General features: G+C 50.5%; 1 protein-coding gene across 2 annotated transcripts in view; it reads right to left on the reverse strand.

Moving 5' to 3' along the window:
* SLC6A11 (solute carrier family 6 member 11) overlaps positions 1 to 18,655 on the reverse strand; it is a 113,038-nt gene that overhangs the window by 84,933 nt on the left and 9,450 nt on the right. For both annotated transcript variants that reach the window (XM_074344346.1, XM_074344345.1), the window contains exon 5: positions 5,028 to 5,160. In XM_074344346.1, coding sequence (XP_074200447.1) covers positions 5,028 to 5,160 — 133 coding nt within the window. The remainder of the gene's footprint in view (positions 1 to 5,027; positions 5,161 to 18,655) is intronic.

Below are 18,655 nucleotides of genomic sequence, written 5' to 3' on the forward strand. Positions count from 1 at the left end.
ATTCTGGAAAAGTCAAAGCTGTGGAGACAGCAAAAAGATTGGTTTCTGGTGGATACCAGGGATGGGGAAAGCGGAGATGAACAGGTAGCACAGAAGATTTTGGGGGCAGCAGAACTATTGAACTATTCCATATGATACTGTAATGTCTAAACCCAAAGCATGTACAGCACCAAAAGTGAATGAAAATTACGAACTTTGGGTGATTATCATGTGTCCATGTAGGTTCATCAGTTGTAACAAATGTACCAGTCTGGTGGGGAATGCTGGAGAAGTTATATATGTGTGGGGGCAGGGAGTGAGTATATGAGAAATCCCTGTACTTTGTTTAATTTTGCTGTGAACCTAAAACTGCCCTAAAAAATAAAATCTTAAAAAAAAAAAAAGGACACACACAAAAAAATCACAAAGATGCCTCCACTTGATTTCAATCGTCCAGAGTGAAACTATTTGTCCAGAAGATGACAAGTTATAAACAGACTGGAAGTTTCCTCCTGAAGAAAGCAAGTATTTCAGAATTCAGTATTTTTTCAGTACTTAGTGCACAACTGAGAAACATTCTTATTTATTTTTTAATCCAGACTTCTGGGAATTCGCAATAGTGTCTAGAGAGAGAAGAAGAACTGTATAGAACTAAAACTGGGGCAGGAAAATAAACGGCTTACTAAGCACCTGCCGTGCACTCAGAAATCTGATCCATGTGTTGTCCTGGAACCTGCACGTGGACCCAGCTGGAGGTATGTGAACAGATGAGGACCAGGCTCAGGGAGGGCAGACAGACCTGGATGTGAACCCCAGCTCTGCTCCTTCCAAGCGGGGTGGCCTTGGGCAAATCTTGCAGCTTCTCTGGGCCTCTGCGTCCTTGTTTGTGTAACAGGGTTTGGACTTAAACCTTCCCAGCTCGAAAGTGCTACATTCTAACACCCCAGAGCCGGTTCTCCGCCACTGGGATCCCCATGTTCATAGGACCTGATTCTCTTAACTGTTCCCTCACTTCATGCCAGCGCTAAAACCCAGAATCACAGCTGCTTATCTGCCTGCCCACATACACCGCATGCTCTGCAGGGGCAAGACTGTCCACTGGCCTCCCCAGAGCATCCCAGCACCTCCCAGGGAGCCACAGCACAGGCGGAATTCATCCATTCCACAAATGGCACCTTGCTGGGCACTGCAGCTGGCACCTAGTTACTCTTTCTTCAGTCAGAGCATCTTCTTCTGAGAGTTCAGATCGCTCACCGTGACCCTGACCCTGGGAGATCCTGAATGCAGGCCTCTGTGATGCCAGAAGATGGGGAAGCACTGAGAAAGGCACAGCAGATGGAGGTGAAGGTCACAGGCAGTGGTTGTCCTTGGCGGGGGGACACTAATGCCAAAGCAGCTTCGGGGCTCAAACCCCACCCCTCAGGCCACTGGAGAGCACTCCCACGGCCTCATCTGTGGTCTACTTATTTGTGACCTGAACCCAAATTCCCACTTATAGAGCCACCTGCCGAGAGGCTGAGCCCACAGCGTCTGCCTCCCTGAGCAGGGCACATGCTCACTCTCTGAGTTAAGGTTGGGATTAGAGTTTTTGCCTTGGAGGCCGGCTGGGGCCAGAATCTTTTTCTTGAGTTAATGAAATTTCTGCCAAGGCCCAGGTATGGATAGCAGGCTGGAATTTGGGATGAAGAGGAAATGCCAACTCAGTCACAGCCTGGAAAACAGAGTGAAGATAGAGTTCTTCCCCCTTCCTTGAATCAACTCATGAAAGCGGCTCTGGCCAGGGTCCCTCAGGCAGGAGGCAGGAGCAACCTCTGCCCATTCAGGAAGACTCAGATGACCCTGTTTTATTTTTAGCTGTTTTTGTACAAATCTGAAAAGGCTTTGGACGCTGGGCTCACGTCCAAAGTGAGGTGAGTAATAAACAATTAACAAAAGCATCAAATCCTCCCCTGAAACGCCCACATGCCGATCTGGGGTCGCCTTCTCTCTCAAAACTGTCAGATGTGACCCACAGAACCTTCTCATTTATAAACAGCCAGGGAGCTGGGCCACCAGACCAGCTCCTGACCTGACACTCAGTGTGTGACGGTGGGCAAATCCCTTCCGCTCTCTAAGCCTCAGTCTCCTCATCCACTGAGGTGGGATGGACCAGATAATCCCTAAGGAATCTCACAGGTCCAGCAAACCACATCTCATCCTGGATACTTACCCTGGTCTTGGGGCCTGGAACACGGGGAAGAGCCCATGAAACCCAGTCTTCAGGAAAATACTCAATTGATCATGGGATTTTAGCATTTCCCTTAATAGTACCATTTAGGTGCAGCTGCAATCAATAACCACTGAGTGCCTCCTATGTGCTAGGCTCATGAATGGCCTCCTCATAACCAGCCCGTAAGGAAACTGTCACTGACTCTATGTCACAGATGACAGGAATGATGGTACACTCATCCAAGGCATGAGCCATGCAGTCACTGAGGCTTGGGGTTAATCCTGGCCCTCCTCTCCCTATCTCCGTGTCCTTGAGCCAGTTACAGAATCCTGCGAAGCCTCAGCTTCCCCATCTGTAAAATGGAGGTAATGCTAGCCCGTCTCATGAGATTGTTTCAAGGTCTGAATGGAACAGGCATGTGAGCACTCTGTAACCGTTATCTTGCCTTTCCTAAACCTCTTCTGAAATCTCTTAGAATGCAGCCTGCCTGTCCCTCCTAGAAACCTCGTCCCTGCCTTACAATTGTCTGACACACACAGGCTTGATCACCCAGCCAGTGGCAAGTGGCCTCACCACGGACTGAGCTTCCTCCTGGGGGCTGAGGAGAGCCAAATTTGCAATGGCCCACATCTGGGCCCAAGAGCTAAGGCCACACACACATGCATGTGGACAGCCCATGCATGTGCACGCACCAAGACCTCATCCGCACAGCGCTCCGCACACCCGCGCACGACAGCCACCCAGCCAAGCCCCACTCCTCAACTCCTGAAAACGTGGTAATCGTAGTAGGAGCAACAGTAGTGCCAACCATGATACCGCCTCCTGTCTCTTTACGGTGCACAAAACACTTTCACACGTTATGTGGGTAGGGCAGAAGCTGTGTTTTATTCATCTCTAGATACTCACTGAATAATGCCAGGTATCAAGCAGATCCTTAGGAATTACTTCTTGAATGAATAACTTTTATAACAAGATTTTTAAAAATCATCATTTACTCAGTATTTGCCATCAGTTCCACATTCTACTAAGTGCTGAATGTGCAGCCTTGTGTTTCATTCTTGCAACCACCCCATGAGATGTGAGCTCACTTATCAATCCCTGTTTTGCAGAAGAGGAAACAGGCTCAGAGAAGTTAAGGGATGTGCCCAAGGTCTCAGCCAGCGAGAGACAGACCTGAGACATGAACCCTGGTTCCAGACCCTGGTTCGTACCCCCTCCAGTCTTTGTCCTCTTCTTTAGCCAGAAGAGGCAGCAGGGAGGGGGAGGGGGGCAATATGAGTGTAGTCTGAAGTAGTGTATCAATAATGAAATGATTTTTATATCTGAAAAAACAGAAAAATCCTATTGTCTTTATGACATAAACTGGAGAAGGCAAGGACCAGGGAAATCATGTTGGCTGGAGGGACATGAGATTCTCTGTTCTGCTTTCTCTCGTCTCCCAGGCACATTTCTGATGACTTTCTAGTACATCCTCAGCCTCCTTACAGCCGTGGCACAGGACATCTGCTGGCAACTCTTCTGTGTTCTCCCGGCTTCCCTCTTGTAGGTCCCCCCACATCCTAGGAGTTTCCTCTTTATCACCCTACCGCTGTGGAAGCTGAGGGGACCATCTTTTGTAAAAGGGCCCAGAATTGGTAACTTCCTATTTCCTTGGAGGTTTTGCCTGCAGCCCTACCCCTAGCCAATAGCTTAGAATAAAGTTTATGAGCAACTGTCTACTAGAAGCAGGCAGGCATGGAGGTGACATGGTTGGGGTGACCCAGGAATTAAAAAACATCTTATTTACCTCTTTCCCACAAGAAAAAAATGAGTAGCACAAATGAGGAAACTAATGGCACTGACCCTCAGCCACAGGATCAGGCATGACAGGGGATGGTGGGGACTGTGGCCAACCAAGTACCCCTAGAAGGAGGTGGAGGCTGCTCAGCTCAGGGCTGCCAAATCTTCCAACTTCCCAAGAGATGCCAGAAACATGTTTCCTTTTTCACATATTTTATATGAAACTTCTTGATTTCTAAATGTTGGCAACTAATTCTCCCCACCCCTCCTTTTTTTTTTTTTTTTTTAATAAAATACATGAGTGGGCTGGGCTGGGCCATGAACCCCACATTTATAACCTTTATTGATCCTGCAGGCATGGACGGCTGTCCTCATCAGAGGTCCCTTGGCTCCCCTCATTTCTAAGCCTCCCATGCAGTTAGATGGGGCTGTGCCTCAGGTTCTGGGCAGCAGCACGTGAGCAGAAGAGCCGCAGTGAGTTCCAGGCTCAGACAGTTCAGAGCGGGCTGTCTCCTCCTATTTCTCTTCCCCTACGAGGCATCGGCCCTGGAGGCGGTGCAGGAGGCACAGCAAAGCTCCAGGATGGGAGCAGCTGCCCCTCCCTCCACAGACTGCAGGGGAGCAAGATCTTGGGGTCCGTCAGCGGAGGCAGCCAGCACTGCCTTCCCCAGCACACACCGGGGGCGCACGTCTTAATTACAAAATCCACATGGTAGTAGATTAGCTCTTCCTGGTTTCCAAAGCACTTGAACTTGACTTTTTTCACAGGACTCTCAACTCAGTAAGTAAACAGGACAAGCCTTTGCCATTTCACAGATGAGCAAATGGAGGCTCAGAAGGTAGAATTGAACAGCCCTGAGGTGTGTGGCAAAGAGGTGGGGGACTAGGATTCTAGACCTGGGCTCCTGAGTGGACTCCCTGTGCAGTGCGCCTCCTGTCCCCCAACTTAGGAGCTGGCCTTTGCAACAGGAACTCCCTAGCACTCTCGGGGTCTGTGAGCTTGAACAAGGACAACTCGCCCCCTCCCCGGCCTGCGGCTAGTTGAAGATTCACCTCTTACCTTTCCTGTGGACTTGGTCCCCTTCCAGATACAGAAGTAACAGATGGTCCAGGCGGCCAGCAGACACAAGGCCAGCTCCCAGCGAAGGTTCCCGATGTGCTCGATCCCATCGGAGATGGCCAGGACCCGGCGCCTGCAGAAGGGAGGGCCGAGAGTCACGGAGGTTGGAGATGGCCCACCAGGACCCCACTCTGGGCAAAGCTACTGCTGCAGAGGGGCAGAGATAGCCCACTCACTCATTGGCCCGCCCCCCACCATTCACCAAGCATCTTCTCTGAGACAAACTCCAGGCTGGTCATGGGGGTCTCAGAAAGAATCAAGACCCAGCCTCCAGCCTTCATGGATTCACTCCATGGGGTAAAAGACAGGCTGGTTGGCAGATGGTTTACGGTGGGTGTATCAGAGCTACAATGGAAGAAGCACAGGGGCTTTGGAAGGACCAAGAACTACTTAGCCTAGGTCCAAGGTGCCGGAAGACGGCAGGACTGGCTGTAAACATTCCAAGTCCCTCCCTCGGGGGAGACTGTACATCCCTGCCGAACTCAGTAGGGGCCAGAGAACTTGCTTTGGCCAACGGCACACACGTCACTTCAGACAGAAGCATTCAGAGCCAGGTGGTGTGACCTGCCATGTTCTCTTTCCCCATTTTTGCTGTCACTACAGAAGCGCATGTCAAGGTGGACCTCCAGAAGCCTGAATTCCTGAGTAAGGACGTGAGCCCTCCTGTCACCCCGTGTCAGAGATGTTGTGTGAGCAAGAAATAAACTGTTGCTTCAAGCTACTAAGATCTTTGTTACTACAGCATAACCCAACGTACCCTGACTGCCATGGGAGTCCGAGAAAGCTTCCTTGAAGAAGTGATATTCAAGCCAGACTTTGAAGGATGATAGTTTAGCCAGGAGAGTAAGGGAGCAAAGATTGTTTTAGGTCCGGGGACTAGCACAGTCAAAGGCCGGAAAACAGAGCATGGGATCCGTGGGGGATGCTGGGGCAGAGGGGTCAGAGCGGAAAAGCAGGAAAGAAAAGCAGAGGACTCATTGGGAGCCTTGAATAGCCAGCCAAGGGGGGGTCTCCCAGAGCGCCCAGGCCTAAGGAGGGGGGTCCCTGGGTGTGCTCAGCCGGCACGCCCAGCCGACGCGCCCAGCTGCGGCCCTCCCTCAGCACCCATCCATCCCTCAGAGTTGACGCAGGCCTGGCACCCAGAGCCCATCCTGGGGCTTGTGTTTCTCCAAAGTCAGACTCGCCACGCTCCATATTGTGCAGAACCATGGCACAAACACAAACCCCCTCCAAACTCGCTCCACGAACCCCTTTCCAGCTGCCAAACCACCCCCTCCAGACCCACGCCAGTCGCCCTGGCGCTCTGGGAACGTCCTTTGAGAAAGCAGCTCCCATCCCACCAAGCATGAAAGCCTCCCTCAGTGTCTGTCTCCCTGGGAATCCGCTCGGGGCCTGATTCTGCATTAATTACTCAATGACACCAATTAGTGCTGGTCTGCGGGCTCCCTCTAGCCCCAATCCCTGCCGGAGAAATCAGGCAGGCCCCAAACAAAATCAGGCTGTGTGCAGCCAGGGATTCACTCAAGAGGAAACCAGCTGCAGACCTGTAGCCAGGAGGGGAAACAGCTACCTAAATACATATTTATTGAGCACCTACTAGGTACTAGGCACTATATTAATACTAAGAATAAAAAGGCACACATGATACAGCTCTTGCCCTGTACCAAGGTCCGTTGGGCAAAAAGAAGCCCAAGTTACTTGAGAAAGAAAGGAGACAGCTACTTAGTTTTAACGACGGTTACTTCATTTGCTTCTTATGTCTTCCCAGTCGTTGGCTTTAATTCGTTTTAAAATTACAGGCCATATTAAATGAAACCTTTAAGAGTACCTATTATAACAGACAAGCAGGACCCAGAGCACCTTGTGGGGAGCTCGCCAAAAATACAAAAATTCCTGTGTCCCATCCTGGACCCACTGAGTCCGAATCCTTCTAGAGCGGTTTCTGGGAAGCTGCATTTTGCCCTGTTTCCCCAAGAATTGCTTACGCACGGCAAGGCCTTGAGCACCACTGTGGAAGGAGAGTCTTCTAGTGATGAAGGAATGACTTACATGCTCCAGTGCTTTTTGTTTCTGTTTTTGTTTTTTGAGAGGACTTGGAGAGGGAGTCAGGGGTCCTTTAAGAAGCTACTGAAGGGACGGACCTTCTCCCCAGAGAGACACCCTGATGCACCCACTGGCCCTCAAAATCCTGCAGGAACTTCTGGGTGCTCACCGACTCCCTTGTCTCCAGACTCAGAGCCTCACAGCTGAAGACATACACCTACCACCTTACAGACTGCTCCTTAAAACTTCCTGAACCAGCAGCTGGCAAATGGGGGATGTCCGGAATAGGAAAGAAAGTGGCTGCAGCAGAAGGAAATGACCTGGGGACGCTCTGTCCTGTCCACCGCAGACTCCGAACTCTCCAATAAAGAAACAGTGAGACAGGTCTAGCAGGGGTGTGCGCACACACACACACCCCCCCCATCTTGTTGATGTCACTGTTTTCTAAACGGAGAATCTGAAAACTGGAAGTTGCGTGGGGACGGAGGGAGAAAGAAGGGGGCAGACCTGCCAGGAGTGAGCTGGCTTAGGTCCCCTCTTTTCCAAATTTTGGATGCTGCAAACTTTTGAGTCATGCAGCCTGCTTCAGCGCCCTCTCACTTAATTGAACAATCTAATTCCCAGAATGGGAAGCAGATTACTAAAAGCTACCCAGGATGAATTGCTCTTTTGTTCCTCCAGACATTATTTGAAAACATCCTCAAACTATTTTCTTTAGGTTTTACCAGCGCTGACTCTAACTAGCAATGGACCTTGAGTTTCTAAAGAAAGAAGGCTCGGGGGCCAGGTTCTCAGCCTGCAGGGCTGTGGGGTTGTTTTGAAAGCCACAAGGGCAGCCTTTGAGAGCATGGGGGCTGGGACACTCAATTTGGAGACTTGGAGAAGGCACAGCTCTTCCTGGGAAAACTTTCTTAATGACCCTCCCCCATGAAGTGCTGGGACAGAAGAAAGGTCTGAATAAGGAAGAGTTTGCTGCCAACACCCTGGCAAAAAGCGGCCCCAGGAACAGACCTCCCGCCATCATTCAAGGGGTGGGAAATGCTGAAGATGAGATGGGCCCTCGGGAGGAACACACCTACCCGAGTAACACTATGCATCTGCTAAGAGCCAGGCAAGAGAGCAGTTCTTCACGAAGCAGTTTTTTCAGACCATGAACACTACTTCCGGAGACTTCCACCCAGAGGCTGAAATCCCAGCTTGGAGGTGCAATGCCTCTGCTTCTCCAGCCCTTGGCACACCCAGAGATGGCTGGGCTCAGCACCCAGCTCTGCTCCTCACCAGCTGTGTGACTTTGGGTCTCAGCTTCCTCACGTGGGAATGATGATCCCTTCTTTCCATAGGTTTTCAAGCATGAACTCACCTCACCCTCCCAACAGCCCTTGGGGTAGGTACAACTATTATTATGAATTTCAAAGATCAGAAACTGAGGTGCCGAGCGATTAAATAATTTGCCCAAAGTCATACCACGAGCAAGCGACGGGGCTGGGACCTGAACACAGGGATCCTGCTCCAGGGTCCATAATTTCAGCTGCAACGCTAGCTCCTGGACCCCCACTATAATGCTAAAATCACCCCTTTCTTTCTTCTTTGTAAATCAAGCTATGGTGAAACCCACCCCCCCAAACCCCTCAAGCCACCTTGTGTGTCTTTGTGCGCTGGATAAAAGTAGCACACAGGAGGTACCCTCCAGGCGTTTATTAATTTATTCAACTAATACTTGTTAAAATCTTCTCAGTGTGCCAGGTACTGTGCTATGCCTGAAGGTCCTTCGAGATCCCATGGCCCACTGGGGAAGACAGACAAGTAAACAGAGCAGAGCATGGAGAGGGTCAGGACAGGGAAAAGTAGGGGACCCTCCCTGCAGATCTGGCCAGTATCAGGATGGGGGGGTGGGGGGTGGGGGTGGGGAGGTCCTGGAGGGTAAGAGGACAGTTAACAAAGAAGAGGGAGGCATTTGGGGCAGAAAGGCCACCAAAGGCAAAAGCCAGGAGGCTGGAACAAGGGCTCAGAGTGAGACCAGAGAAGGGCTCCACGTGCAGGGGGCAGCAGGGTGAGACTGGGGGTGAGGACGAGGCTGGAGTGATGAGCAATGACTGGAACATGAGCCTTGCTAAGGAGCTGGGGCTCCATCCTGAGGGTGATGAAAGCCTAGAAGAATCCTAAAAGGGAGCAGGACCCCATCTGATGCAAGTTTCAGAAAGCTCTCTTCGACTGCAGTGGAAAGATTGGACAATAAGGATGGAAGGGAGCAGGGTGCCCAGTGCAGAGACTTTTGCCTTATTTTGGACAATAAATGGGGAGGAGCTGGACTAAGGCAGGGAGCTGGCCCTGGCAGGGAGCAGATGGGCTGGGGAGCAGCAAGGGCACAAGGTGACTGCCTGGGGGTGGCAGGTAGCCAGGAAGTGGGGGGTCTAGACTGATACCAGGTTTGTACCTGGACGGATAGGGGGTCATTAGCTGAGCAAGAGTGAACTATCAAGCGAGGCAGAGGAAGAAGAGGTGGAGAATCAACCTTTTAAACAGGATGATTTTGAGATGCTCATGGAACACCCAGGCAGCTGCAAGGCCCAGAAGCAATTGGGTCTCGGGGTTCAAAGCTCAGAATGGAGATGCAGGGAGAAGGTTCAGATGTAAGCCCTCAGACGTCAGGTATCCTGGAGGAGCTGGAGAAGTGGGAGGGAGAGGGCTGAACCCCTTCACTTACAGGACAGAAACAGGAAGGGAGGAGCCCTTTCAGGAGATAGAGGAGGGTGAGCAGAAAGGCAGGGGGGCAACAGGAGAAGGTGGCATCCTGGGAGGCAGAGGGCGGTCCTGAAATGGAAGCACCCATCTCTCAAGTGTCGTGGAGCAGCCTGGCGAGAGGGCTTGCACTGTGGGATTCGGGACCAGAGTGGTGGGCGAGGCCAGCAGAGCTGCTCGCCCCTGCGTGGGGAGCAGAGGGGAGGTGAGACCCAGGTGAGGTGGCTTTTAGGGTGAAGTTTGCTCTGACTGGGTCAGAGGCTAGTAGTTCCTGGCTACGGGGCACAAGAGCTGTTTTACTTACATTTGTTTTATTTTCAGGTTGGCAGGCCTGGAAGAGTTCAGGGGAAAGAGCCAGGAGTGACAGCGAGTTTCAAATACAGGAAAGCATGGGGTTTAAGGGAGGAGAGAAGGGGGCAGAAGTCCCAGGATGGGTGGCAGGGGAAGAATCCACAGGCAGAGATGTGGATTTTCTACAGGAAAAGGAGGGAAAGTGTTGGGGAATCTAAGACTGAGTTTAAAAGCAAACTACTCAGAGGAAGGAACAAGAAGGAGCTAGCAGCAGAGGGGACTGAGGCAGGCAGTCCCCGAGAGCCCTCGCATCTCTCTGCATTCAGCCCTCACAGCAACACAACTACTGCAAGGGCATCACTGTACCCATTTTACAGGTGGAGAAACTGAGGCCCAAAATGGTGAAGGCACTGGCCCAGACTGGGACCTGAAACCAAGCTCTTCTGATGCCCACACACCCCACTACCTTGGCAGAAGCCAACCCCAGAAAGGATGCCTCGAACTCAAAGCTCCTCCTACGTTTTCCACAGCCTGCAGGAAGTGGCTGGAGTCCGTTCTGCATCACCCTGCTTAACTCTCAGCATCTCACACACACAGAGGGGCTGAGTCTGGAGGAAAGGAACAGCCTAACACCTGGTGCTTCCCTTCCAGACACAGCCTCTAGAGCTGGGAGAGGTTTGACCAGAGAAAGCAGAGACAGAGTAGAGCCCTCTCTCCCGCCCCAGCGGAGAGCCTGGGAGAGGTGGTGTGGGAACGGCTCCCAGACGGGCGGGGGCCTCATCTTCATGTCCAGCACGGAGCCGGCAAACACATCACCTTTCTTTAACCTGCCATGGACGGGAGCGCTGCCAGGGACGCAGAGACCGCCCTAAAAGCTGGTGCTGAGGGGCCAGGCTATAAATAGCCTTGCTCCAGCCTCCTTTCTGGTCTCCCAAAGCAACAAACAAGCAAAAAAGGGCCCATCACCAAAACAAATGTGCCTTCTCTGCCCCCTCTGGAAGCCCCCACCTTCAGGGTCCTGCTCTCCACTTTTCTGGCCCAGAGCAGGCCCTCAGCTCTCCCCGTGTCAGGGGGTTGGCTCCTGCAGAGCCCTTAGCCGAGGCCCTAAACCAAGCTGGGGGCTCAGGACAAGAAATTCAGACCTCTGCCCCAGGCATTCACTCGGGATAGTGAACAGGGGCTGCCTGCATGCTGCTAAGTGCACCAGGAGCAAGGCCACAGCCACGAGGACGGCAGAAGAGCCCTGTCCTCAGGGGGCAGAAAAGTAACGACAAGGACAGTGACAGTGCGCACTTCCTTCATGCTGACTGTGGTGAGTGTAACCACGATTTTCACTTTTCAGGTGGGAAAACTGTGGCTTAGGAAGAAACATCCCCGGAAAGGCAGAGGCAGAAACTGAAGCCACATCTGTCCAACTTCAGAGACAGAACTGGGACCCACAGCCCCATCCTGGGGAAGATGGACCAGAAATGTGTCGCTCAGGGAAGACAACTAGGCAACGAATCTGCTCTGAGGGGTCTGGAGCTCCGCGCCTGTTTCTTCCGTCACTGCAGAAGTCCTCCTTCCGGGCCATACGGAAGTCCCCACCAGTCCCCAAACACAGCCCGCACTTCTCCGCTTTCCAGGATTCATTCCACTGTTCTCTCTGCCAGGAAGGCCCTTCCCAGTTCTCACACGCCTTCAAAATCCTGCCTGTCCTTCAAGCACCAGCTTGAATAATACAAAGCCTCACACAGTGCTTCCTTGGTCCCCTCCGTCCCCCGAGGGCCAGTGCCTCCTTCCAGCTAAAGGTGAAGTGAGTGTCTACATGCACCCGGCACTCCGAGGTCAGGGGTCAACAAACTGTTTCTATAAAAGGCCAGATAATACATATTTAGGCTTCACCAGACATAAGGTCTCTATCCTAACTATTCTCTACCCTTGCAGTGTGAAAGCAGCCAGAGACAACTTGTAAATGAATGATATGGCTATCTTCCAATAAAACTTTATTTACAAAAACAGGCAACAGATGGGATTTGGCCTGGAGTTTCCTGACCCCTGTCCTTAGCTAATACTTCCCAAAAAACACGAATCCTTTAAGACACCCTAAGTTCCCAGGTCACACCAGGACCTCACTGAGAAATGGCTGCACAAGGTAGCCCTCCTTAGGGAGTCTCAATGCTCATTAGGATATTAAAGGCTCTGAGAAGTCCTGCAGTAAAGACACGTCTATAGCTCCGTCTAACCTGATGTTCCCCAGATTTATGTAGAACTGTTCCCCATTAAAGTGCAAACTAAAACTACAATGAGATACTACTTCACACCCACTAAGGTGCAACCATGAAGATGGCTGTAATCAAAAAGACAGACAATAATAAGTGTCCTCAAGAATATGGAGAAATGGAACCCTCACCTATTTCTCACAGAGATGTAAGATGGTTTAGCCACGCTGGGAAAAGTTCAGCAGTTTCTTACAAAGTTAAATATAAGACAGCCACTCCACTCCTAGGTTTTTCATAAATAGCCCAAAACAGAAAACCACACAAATGTACATCAACTGATAGGCAAACATTTGTGGTACATCCATACAACAGAGTATTATTTAGCTACAAAGAGGAAGAAAGCAGTGATACATGCTAGAAAATGGATGAACCCTGGGCACATTACGCTAAGTGAAGGAAGACAGTGACAAAGGACCACACATTGTATGACTCCATCTAGTATGCTATGTCCAGACCACGCAAATCCACAGAAACAGAAAGTGCAGGAATGGTGGCCTGGAGGTGGGAGTGGAGGTTAACCACAAATGGGCATGAGAGGTCTTGTTAGGGAGGTGGAAATATCCCAAACCTAGCTTGTGGTGAAATTTCATACTTGGCAAATTTACTCAAAAAAATCACCGACTTGTATACCAAAAAGGGATGTAGTTCATGGTATGTAAATTATACCACAAAGTTATTAAAAAGTTGTTAACAAGGAAGTGCCCCACTATGTTTCTGTCTCTCCAAAGCACTGCTTCCTAACATTGTGCAGAACACACCATGCAACAGAGAACTGGGCACTCTCGTGTCTGTGACCTTGTTTTACACCCATTGCTCAGAGCAAACTGAGGCTCCGAGGAGATAAGTAGCTTGCCGTGGATCACAAACTGGTAAGTGGCAGAGTCTGGCCTTGCACCCCAGTCTCCTGCCCCCAAGTTCAATGCCTGCTCTGGTCTTGCAAGTCTGGAGGGTGAGATCCAGCAAAGGAGGAGGCAGTAAAAGAGGGATTTACAAGATCTCTAGAAGTAGGGATCCCACACCGTGGAAAGGGCCTCACCACCTGGTGGCTGGGGCTCCAGGACCCTCAGATTCCTGCCTGTCTGCCCCTTGCCAGGACTCAGCATGGCCCCAGAGTGCTGACCAAGCCTTCCCAGCCCCTGGACGCCTCTGGTACAGCAGCTCTGCATTATAAGCGGCTGAAAGCTCCAATAGAGTTAGACACCTTTGTCGGGCGTGGTCCATCTGAGACACTGTGTTCAGGCTGGCAGAGAGCCACTGTCTGCTACAGAGGGACAGCGGGCAGGAAGGTACACCTGACGCCGGGAAAAGCCCTGGATGAGAGACCCAGGGCGGGAGTGGAGGTCTGCCCCCGGCTCCGGCATATCCCACCAGGGGACCTGCATTCTCTGAATGTCACCTGGTGCACCCGAGCTGTGGGGTGGGGAGGGTGGACAGGCCGAGAATGGGCGAGATGCAGGAGTGAGAGGAGCTACCGCTGACCAGTGACTGCCCACCTGCCTCCCTCACTTTATGCTGACGGCACGTTGAAGGGCTGTGAGGTGTCCTCGTTTACCAGGGAGGAAACAGGTTCAGGATCACACGCCCAGGCCCCCACCAGTAAGTGGGAGAGTCAGCTCCCAGCTCTGGTGCTTCTTCCTCATCCTGGAGGTCTTCCAGGGACAGCAAGGAATGGAGGGGGTGTGTGTGCATGTGTGTAAATCTGGAGAGTTTCAAATATTATCTCTTGGTTTTATCAGAAATGATATGGAATGGAGATAATGCACTAAAATTTGGTAACAACCCTTTCTGAGTTACTCTGCACCTGAGCCTGAATTAAAGTCATTCATTAACCCTTTGTGCCATCAGCTATAGGGCATAAACTATACACTGGGAGGCCAGCATCAATTTTCCTCTGTCATCAAGGTCTGCTCACCTCACACTCAACGCCTGCCTTAGCTTGAAACCAGAGTTCTTCAAAAGCAAGGTTTAAGTAGGTTCTTACAGGAACCTCTTGAAATCCAGGAAGACATAACCCAAGTTCAATGCCTGCTCTGGTCCTGCAAGGCTGGAGGGTGCAATCCAGCAAAGGAGGAGGCAGTAAGAAGAGGGATCTATAAGATCTCTAGAAGTAGGGATCCCACGCCGTGGAAAGGGCCTCACCACCAGGTTTTGTGTGTGTGTGTGTTTGTGCTAGGCACTGGAGGCTTCTCTTAAGTCACTTCTCATTAATTTCTCCCTTCCTCCATCAATTATACCCCTCCATCTGCAGCACAACTCTCCCTTCAAGAACCTAGGGTCACAGGGCTGCAGAGAGGAGGGACAAGCCAGTCGGATTCTGTCCTCGATAAGACAGGCAGCTGATGGCATCTGAGACACAGGCAGTGCGAACAGGCACGGAAGGGTGGAGGAACGCAGGCGAGGATCGCAGTGTCCGGCTCTCAGCCCAGCTCTGACTCTTACTAGCCAAGAGGGGTACTTTGCATAAGTCCTTTAACAAGTCCCTGCCTGAGAATTCCCTGAGTGAGATGGTTATCTTTTTATCACTTATCCCGTGGCGGGGTGGATTAAAGGAAGTGACAGGCCTGGAGGGCCATGCTCATGGCCAGGGCGCACAGTAGGTCCTTAGTAACTAAATGTGGCTTCCCTTCCCTTACTACACACATTAGGACATAAAAGGAACCTCAGACAGAACCCTCATGGTGCAGCAAATCACTGCTTTCCATGACTTAGCGTAAGACACCCACAATCTGTGAAAACAAATACCTTTCTATCCGATTTTATTTACAAATACTTTACTGTAACGATCAAGAATGCATAGTAACAGATCACAGAGCTTCAGCGCTTACTAAGCCCAATCACTGCTCCACCTCCTCCTCACACTTTGCAGACAAAGAAAATGAGTTGCAGAGACATTTAAGTAATGAGCCCAAGGCTGGAATGTGGAAGCAACAGGATTCAAAACCTTGCTGTCTGGCCCTAAGCCCAGGTCTCTACATCCTCACGCCCTATCATGATACTTTAAAGGAGCATCACTTCAACACCTGTACAAGCAGTGCCTCTGCCCTGAACTCCTGCTCTCCGTGTCCCGCTCAGACTGCATCGGCATCAGAGCAATTCGCTGGTCCTTCTGGGGGCTGGGGCTCTGGGCAAGCAGGCACCCCTGGTGATGACGACTCAAGGCAGATGGTTGCCGGTGGCGATGAGAGAGGGGCTTGGGCCTCCATCACTGGGGGTGGAGAAGTAAGGCTCTCCGCTCCACGGGGAGGCCTGGCTCCTGCTCCAGGGATGGTTACCAGGATGGCTCTGCTGGATACAAGGGATTCAGAGCAGTAGATTTTGGCAAGTAACCTCTCCCTGCCTTATCAGCATGGAAAATGAAATCCCATTGTGTATGGTGCTTTCCTTCCCTTACTTAAACATACTTCTTACATTTTCTACCAAAAAAAAACCAGATTACTTTTGCAATAAAGAAATCAAGTGTTCACAGGAGAGCCCACTTCTCTACCAGCGAGCTGACCTAAGAGATGGATTACGTTTCTGATTCTGGGAACTTATGCCCCTCAATAGATGGGGCAAACACAAAGTAAGAGGACACTAAGCTCCACGGGGTTAAGACACATTCCTTTGATCATTCATTCATTCATTCATTCATTCACTCTTCCATCCATGCATTTCAATAAATATTTATTGAGCACCTAGAATGTGCTGGTGGGACAACAGGGAACAAAATGGGACAGTCCTTGCAGGCACAGGGCTTTTAGTCTAATGGAGACAGAGAGAATAAACTAGGAAAAAAGACACAAGGAGTTCAGATAAGTCTTACGCAGACAGTAAAACAGAGTGACGGGGTTGAGAGGGGCTGGGGTGCTGATTCAGATGGATGGTCGATGAGGGGCTTCCCAAATGACATTTGAATTAAGACTCAATGATGAGAAGGAGCCAGACACGCAAGAATCTGGGAGGAATCTTCTAAACAAAAGCCTGAGACTGAGCCCAGGACAAGCCCAGTTCGGAGCAGGGCAGCGGGAAAGGTAAGTCTAGGAGTGAGGCAGGGGCAGCCCCAGGCACACAGCAAAAATTAGAGTTTCACTCTAGCTCCTTTGAGCCCAAATTCTGTGTCCAAAGAAAATCAATTCAAGTGGTCATATGATTTAGAAATGAACAATTTTTAAAAACCTCCTCCAGTAAAGGGAAACCAGAAAGACAAGACTGCATCCTTCTGAACAAAGATACAGAACCGAACACCCTGAGAGCTTAATGCAGGCCCAGCACACAATATGCTCTCAGCAAATGTGTGCTGAACGAGTGCCATGCAAAAGCGGCTTCCACTGTATACGTGGCGAGCGCGGACTTGCCGGCAAAACCCTGGACAAGAGGCACTTGAGGGTCTGAGAAAGGGAAGTGAAAATAGACCAAAGCCCATCTGATGCTGCAATGCTGGTTACACTCAATCCCACGTGGGTTCAGAATGTAGAAGTGCAAACATATTGAGATAAATGCACGGGTGCCAGACGCATAATGAGTTACTAAGGGAAACCAGGACGGCCTGATTTTGAAACGAGACATCAGGAAGACAAGCCGCCCCTGCCCCACAGACCCCCTGCCCGAGTCAGAACCCAGAGCCTGAGCGGCTCTCAGTGGCTAAGCCAGCAAGTTCAGTTATTCCCTGAGAAGGGAAATGAACGTTCAAGATGCTAGATGCCCAAGGTCAGGGAGAAGCCATGGCCAGCCGTGGGCAGGGAAGTAGCGCCTTGTAACTGATTTTTGGGGAATCTACAGGCTTGTCTCCCCTCCACTTCTAGGCGACTAGAACCGCATCTGACACTCCCGCCTCCCCCAGCTACACAAAGTGTCTTTCTTACATGCAGTGCACCAGGCACTCAGACCCTGGCTGAATGAGTGAGTAAGCAGGCGGCTGAGGCAGTCTATGCTCACCAAGCAACGTGGCCCCAAATGCGGTCTCTGGAGGAGGGAAGGGAGTCCAAATGATTCCACAGGAAAGTACATTTGGGAATTTGAATTAATCAAAGGCAAAGGATATTCTCACTGAAGGACATAGATTCCAGTCCTTCTTATATTTGCGTAGCCCCAAAGAGTTTTTCATAGGATGCAATGGCATCTCACAGAGTCTGCATGTTCCAGGCTCACCTCTGGGAAGAGATGAATTAGAGCTGTCCGATAACAACATCATATTAACAAAGGAGTGTCACAGCAGTGTTTCAGTACGTTGAGGATGCAGAATTCAACACCGCATAGACAATACAGACAGAATCAGAAGAGAAAGCTAGAACCATAGGTTCATTCTCCCATGGGTTTTCATCTTGAATGACCAAGTAGCAGACAAAAAGGTCCAGTTACATGTGAGGACACAGAGTAGCTGTCTCCTCCCACCACCTGGTGCCCAAATGAGGGGGAGATGTGGGTATTACAAAGGGATCCTGGTATTGGCGGAGGAGCTTAGTCACGGGATGAGTTCTTGCCAGAGCCCACTTTGACTCTCCTCATGTAGTATTTTCTAGAAAATATTCCCTGCCTGCCTGCCTGCCTTCCTCCCACGTACCTGTACATTCTCTATCCATTCACTGGGGGCCTTCCACAGACCAGCAGCAGTGAGCAAAACCAGAACAGGTGCTGCTTCCTGACCGCCTCTTGGGGAATTCAGACAATAAATGAACACAATGCCCAAATAACAATTTAATTGAGGTTTTCCATACATGTTACAAAGGAAATGAATGGTACAAAACAACATAAGTTACACAGAGACCTCGTCCAGTGTGGGAATTCAGGTTGGGTTCTCTAAGGGAGCACAGAGACCATGTTTTGCAGGCCCTCAAATGTACAGGTCCAAAACATTCCTATGGGAAACCACGGCCCAGTGGGGCTGGAAAAGGCCACACAGGCCCAGCCACAGAGCAGTCTCCACTCTACTACAAGGTCATATGGATGCTCTATTTGTGACTATGGCTCATTAGGTCTGGAGAGAGCTGCAGAGTTTACATTTCCAACCAGCTGATTCTAATGCTGCTCCTCTGCCACCCACATCAGATAGCACTACTTCATTAGGCATTTTAAAAAGACCTAAATAAACGGAGGGCTATACTATGTTCATGGACAGAGAGGCTCAATCACAAAGATGTCAGTTTTCCTCAAATTTATCTATAAGTTCAATACTCTCCCAGCTGAAATTCCCCCCAGAGTTGTTTTCTTTATTGTTGTTTTTTAACTTGACAAGATCATTCTGAAATTTATTTGGAA

The sequence above is a fragment of the Camelus bactrianus genome, chromosome 17, assembly GCF_048773025.1.
Source record: "Camelus bactrianus isolate YW-2024 breed Bactrian camel chromosome 17, ASM4877302v1, whole genome shotgun sequence".
NCBI lineage: Eukaryota > Metazoa > Chordata > Mammalia > Artiodactyla > Camelidae > Camelus > Camelus bactrianus.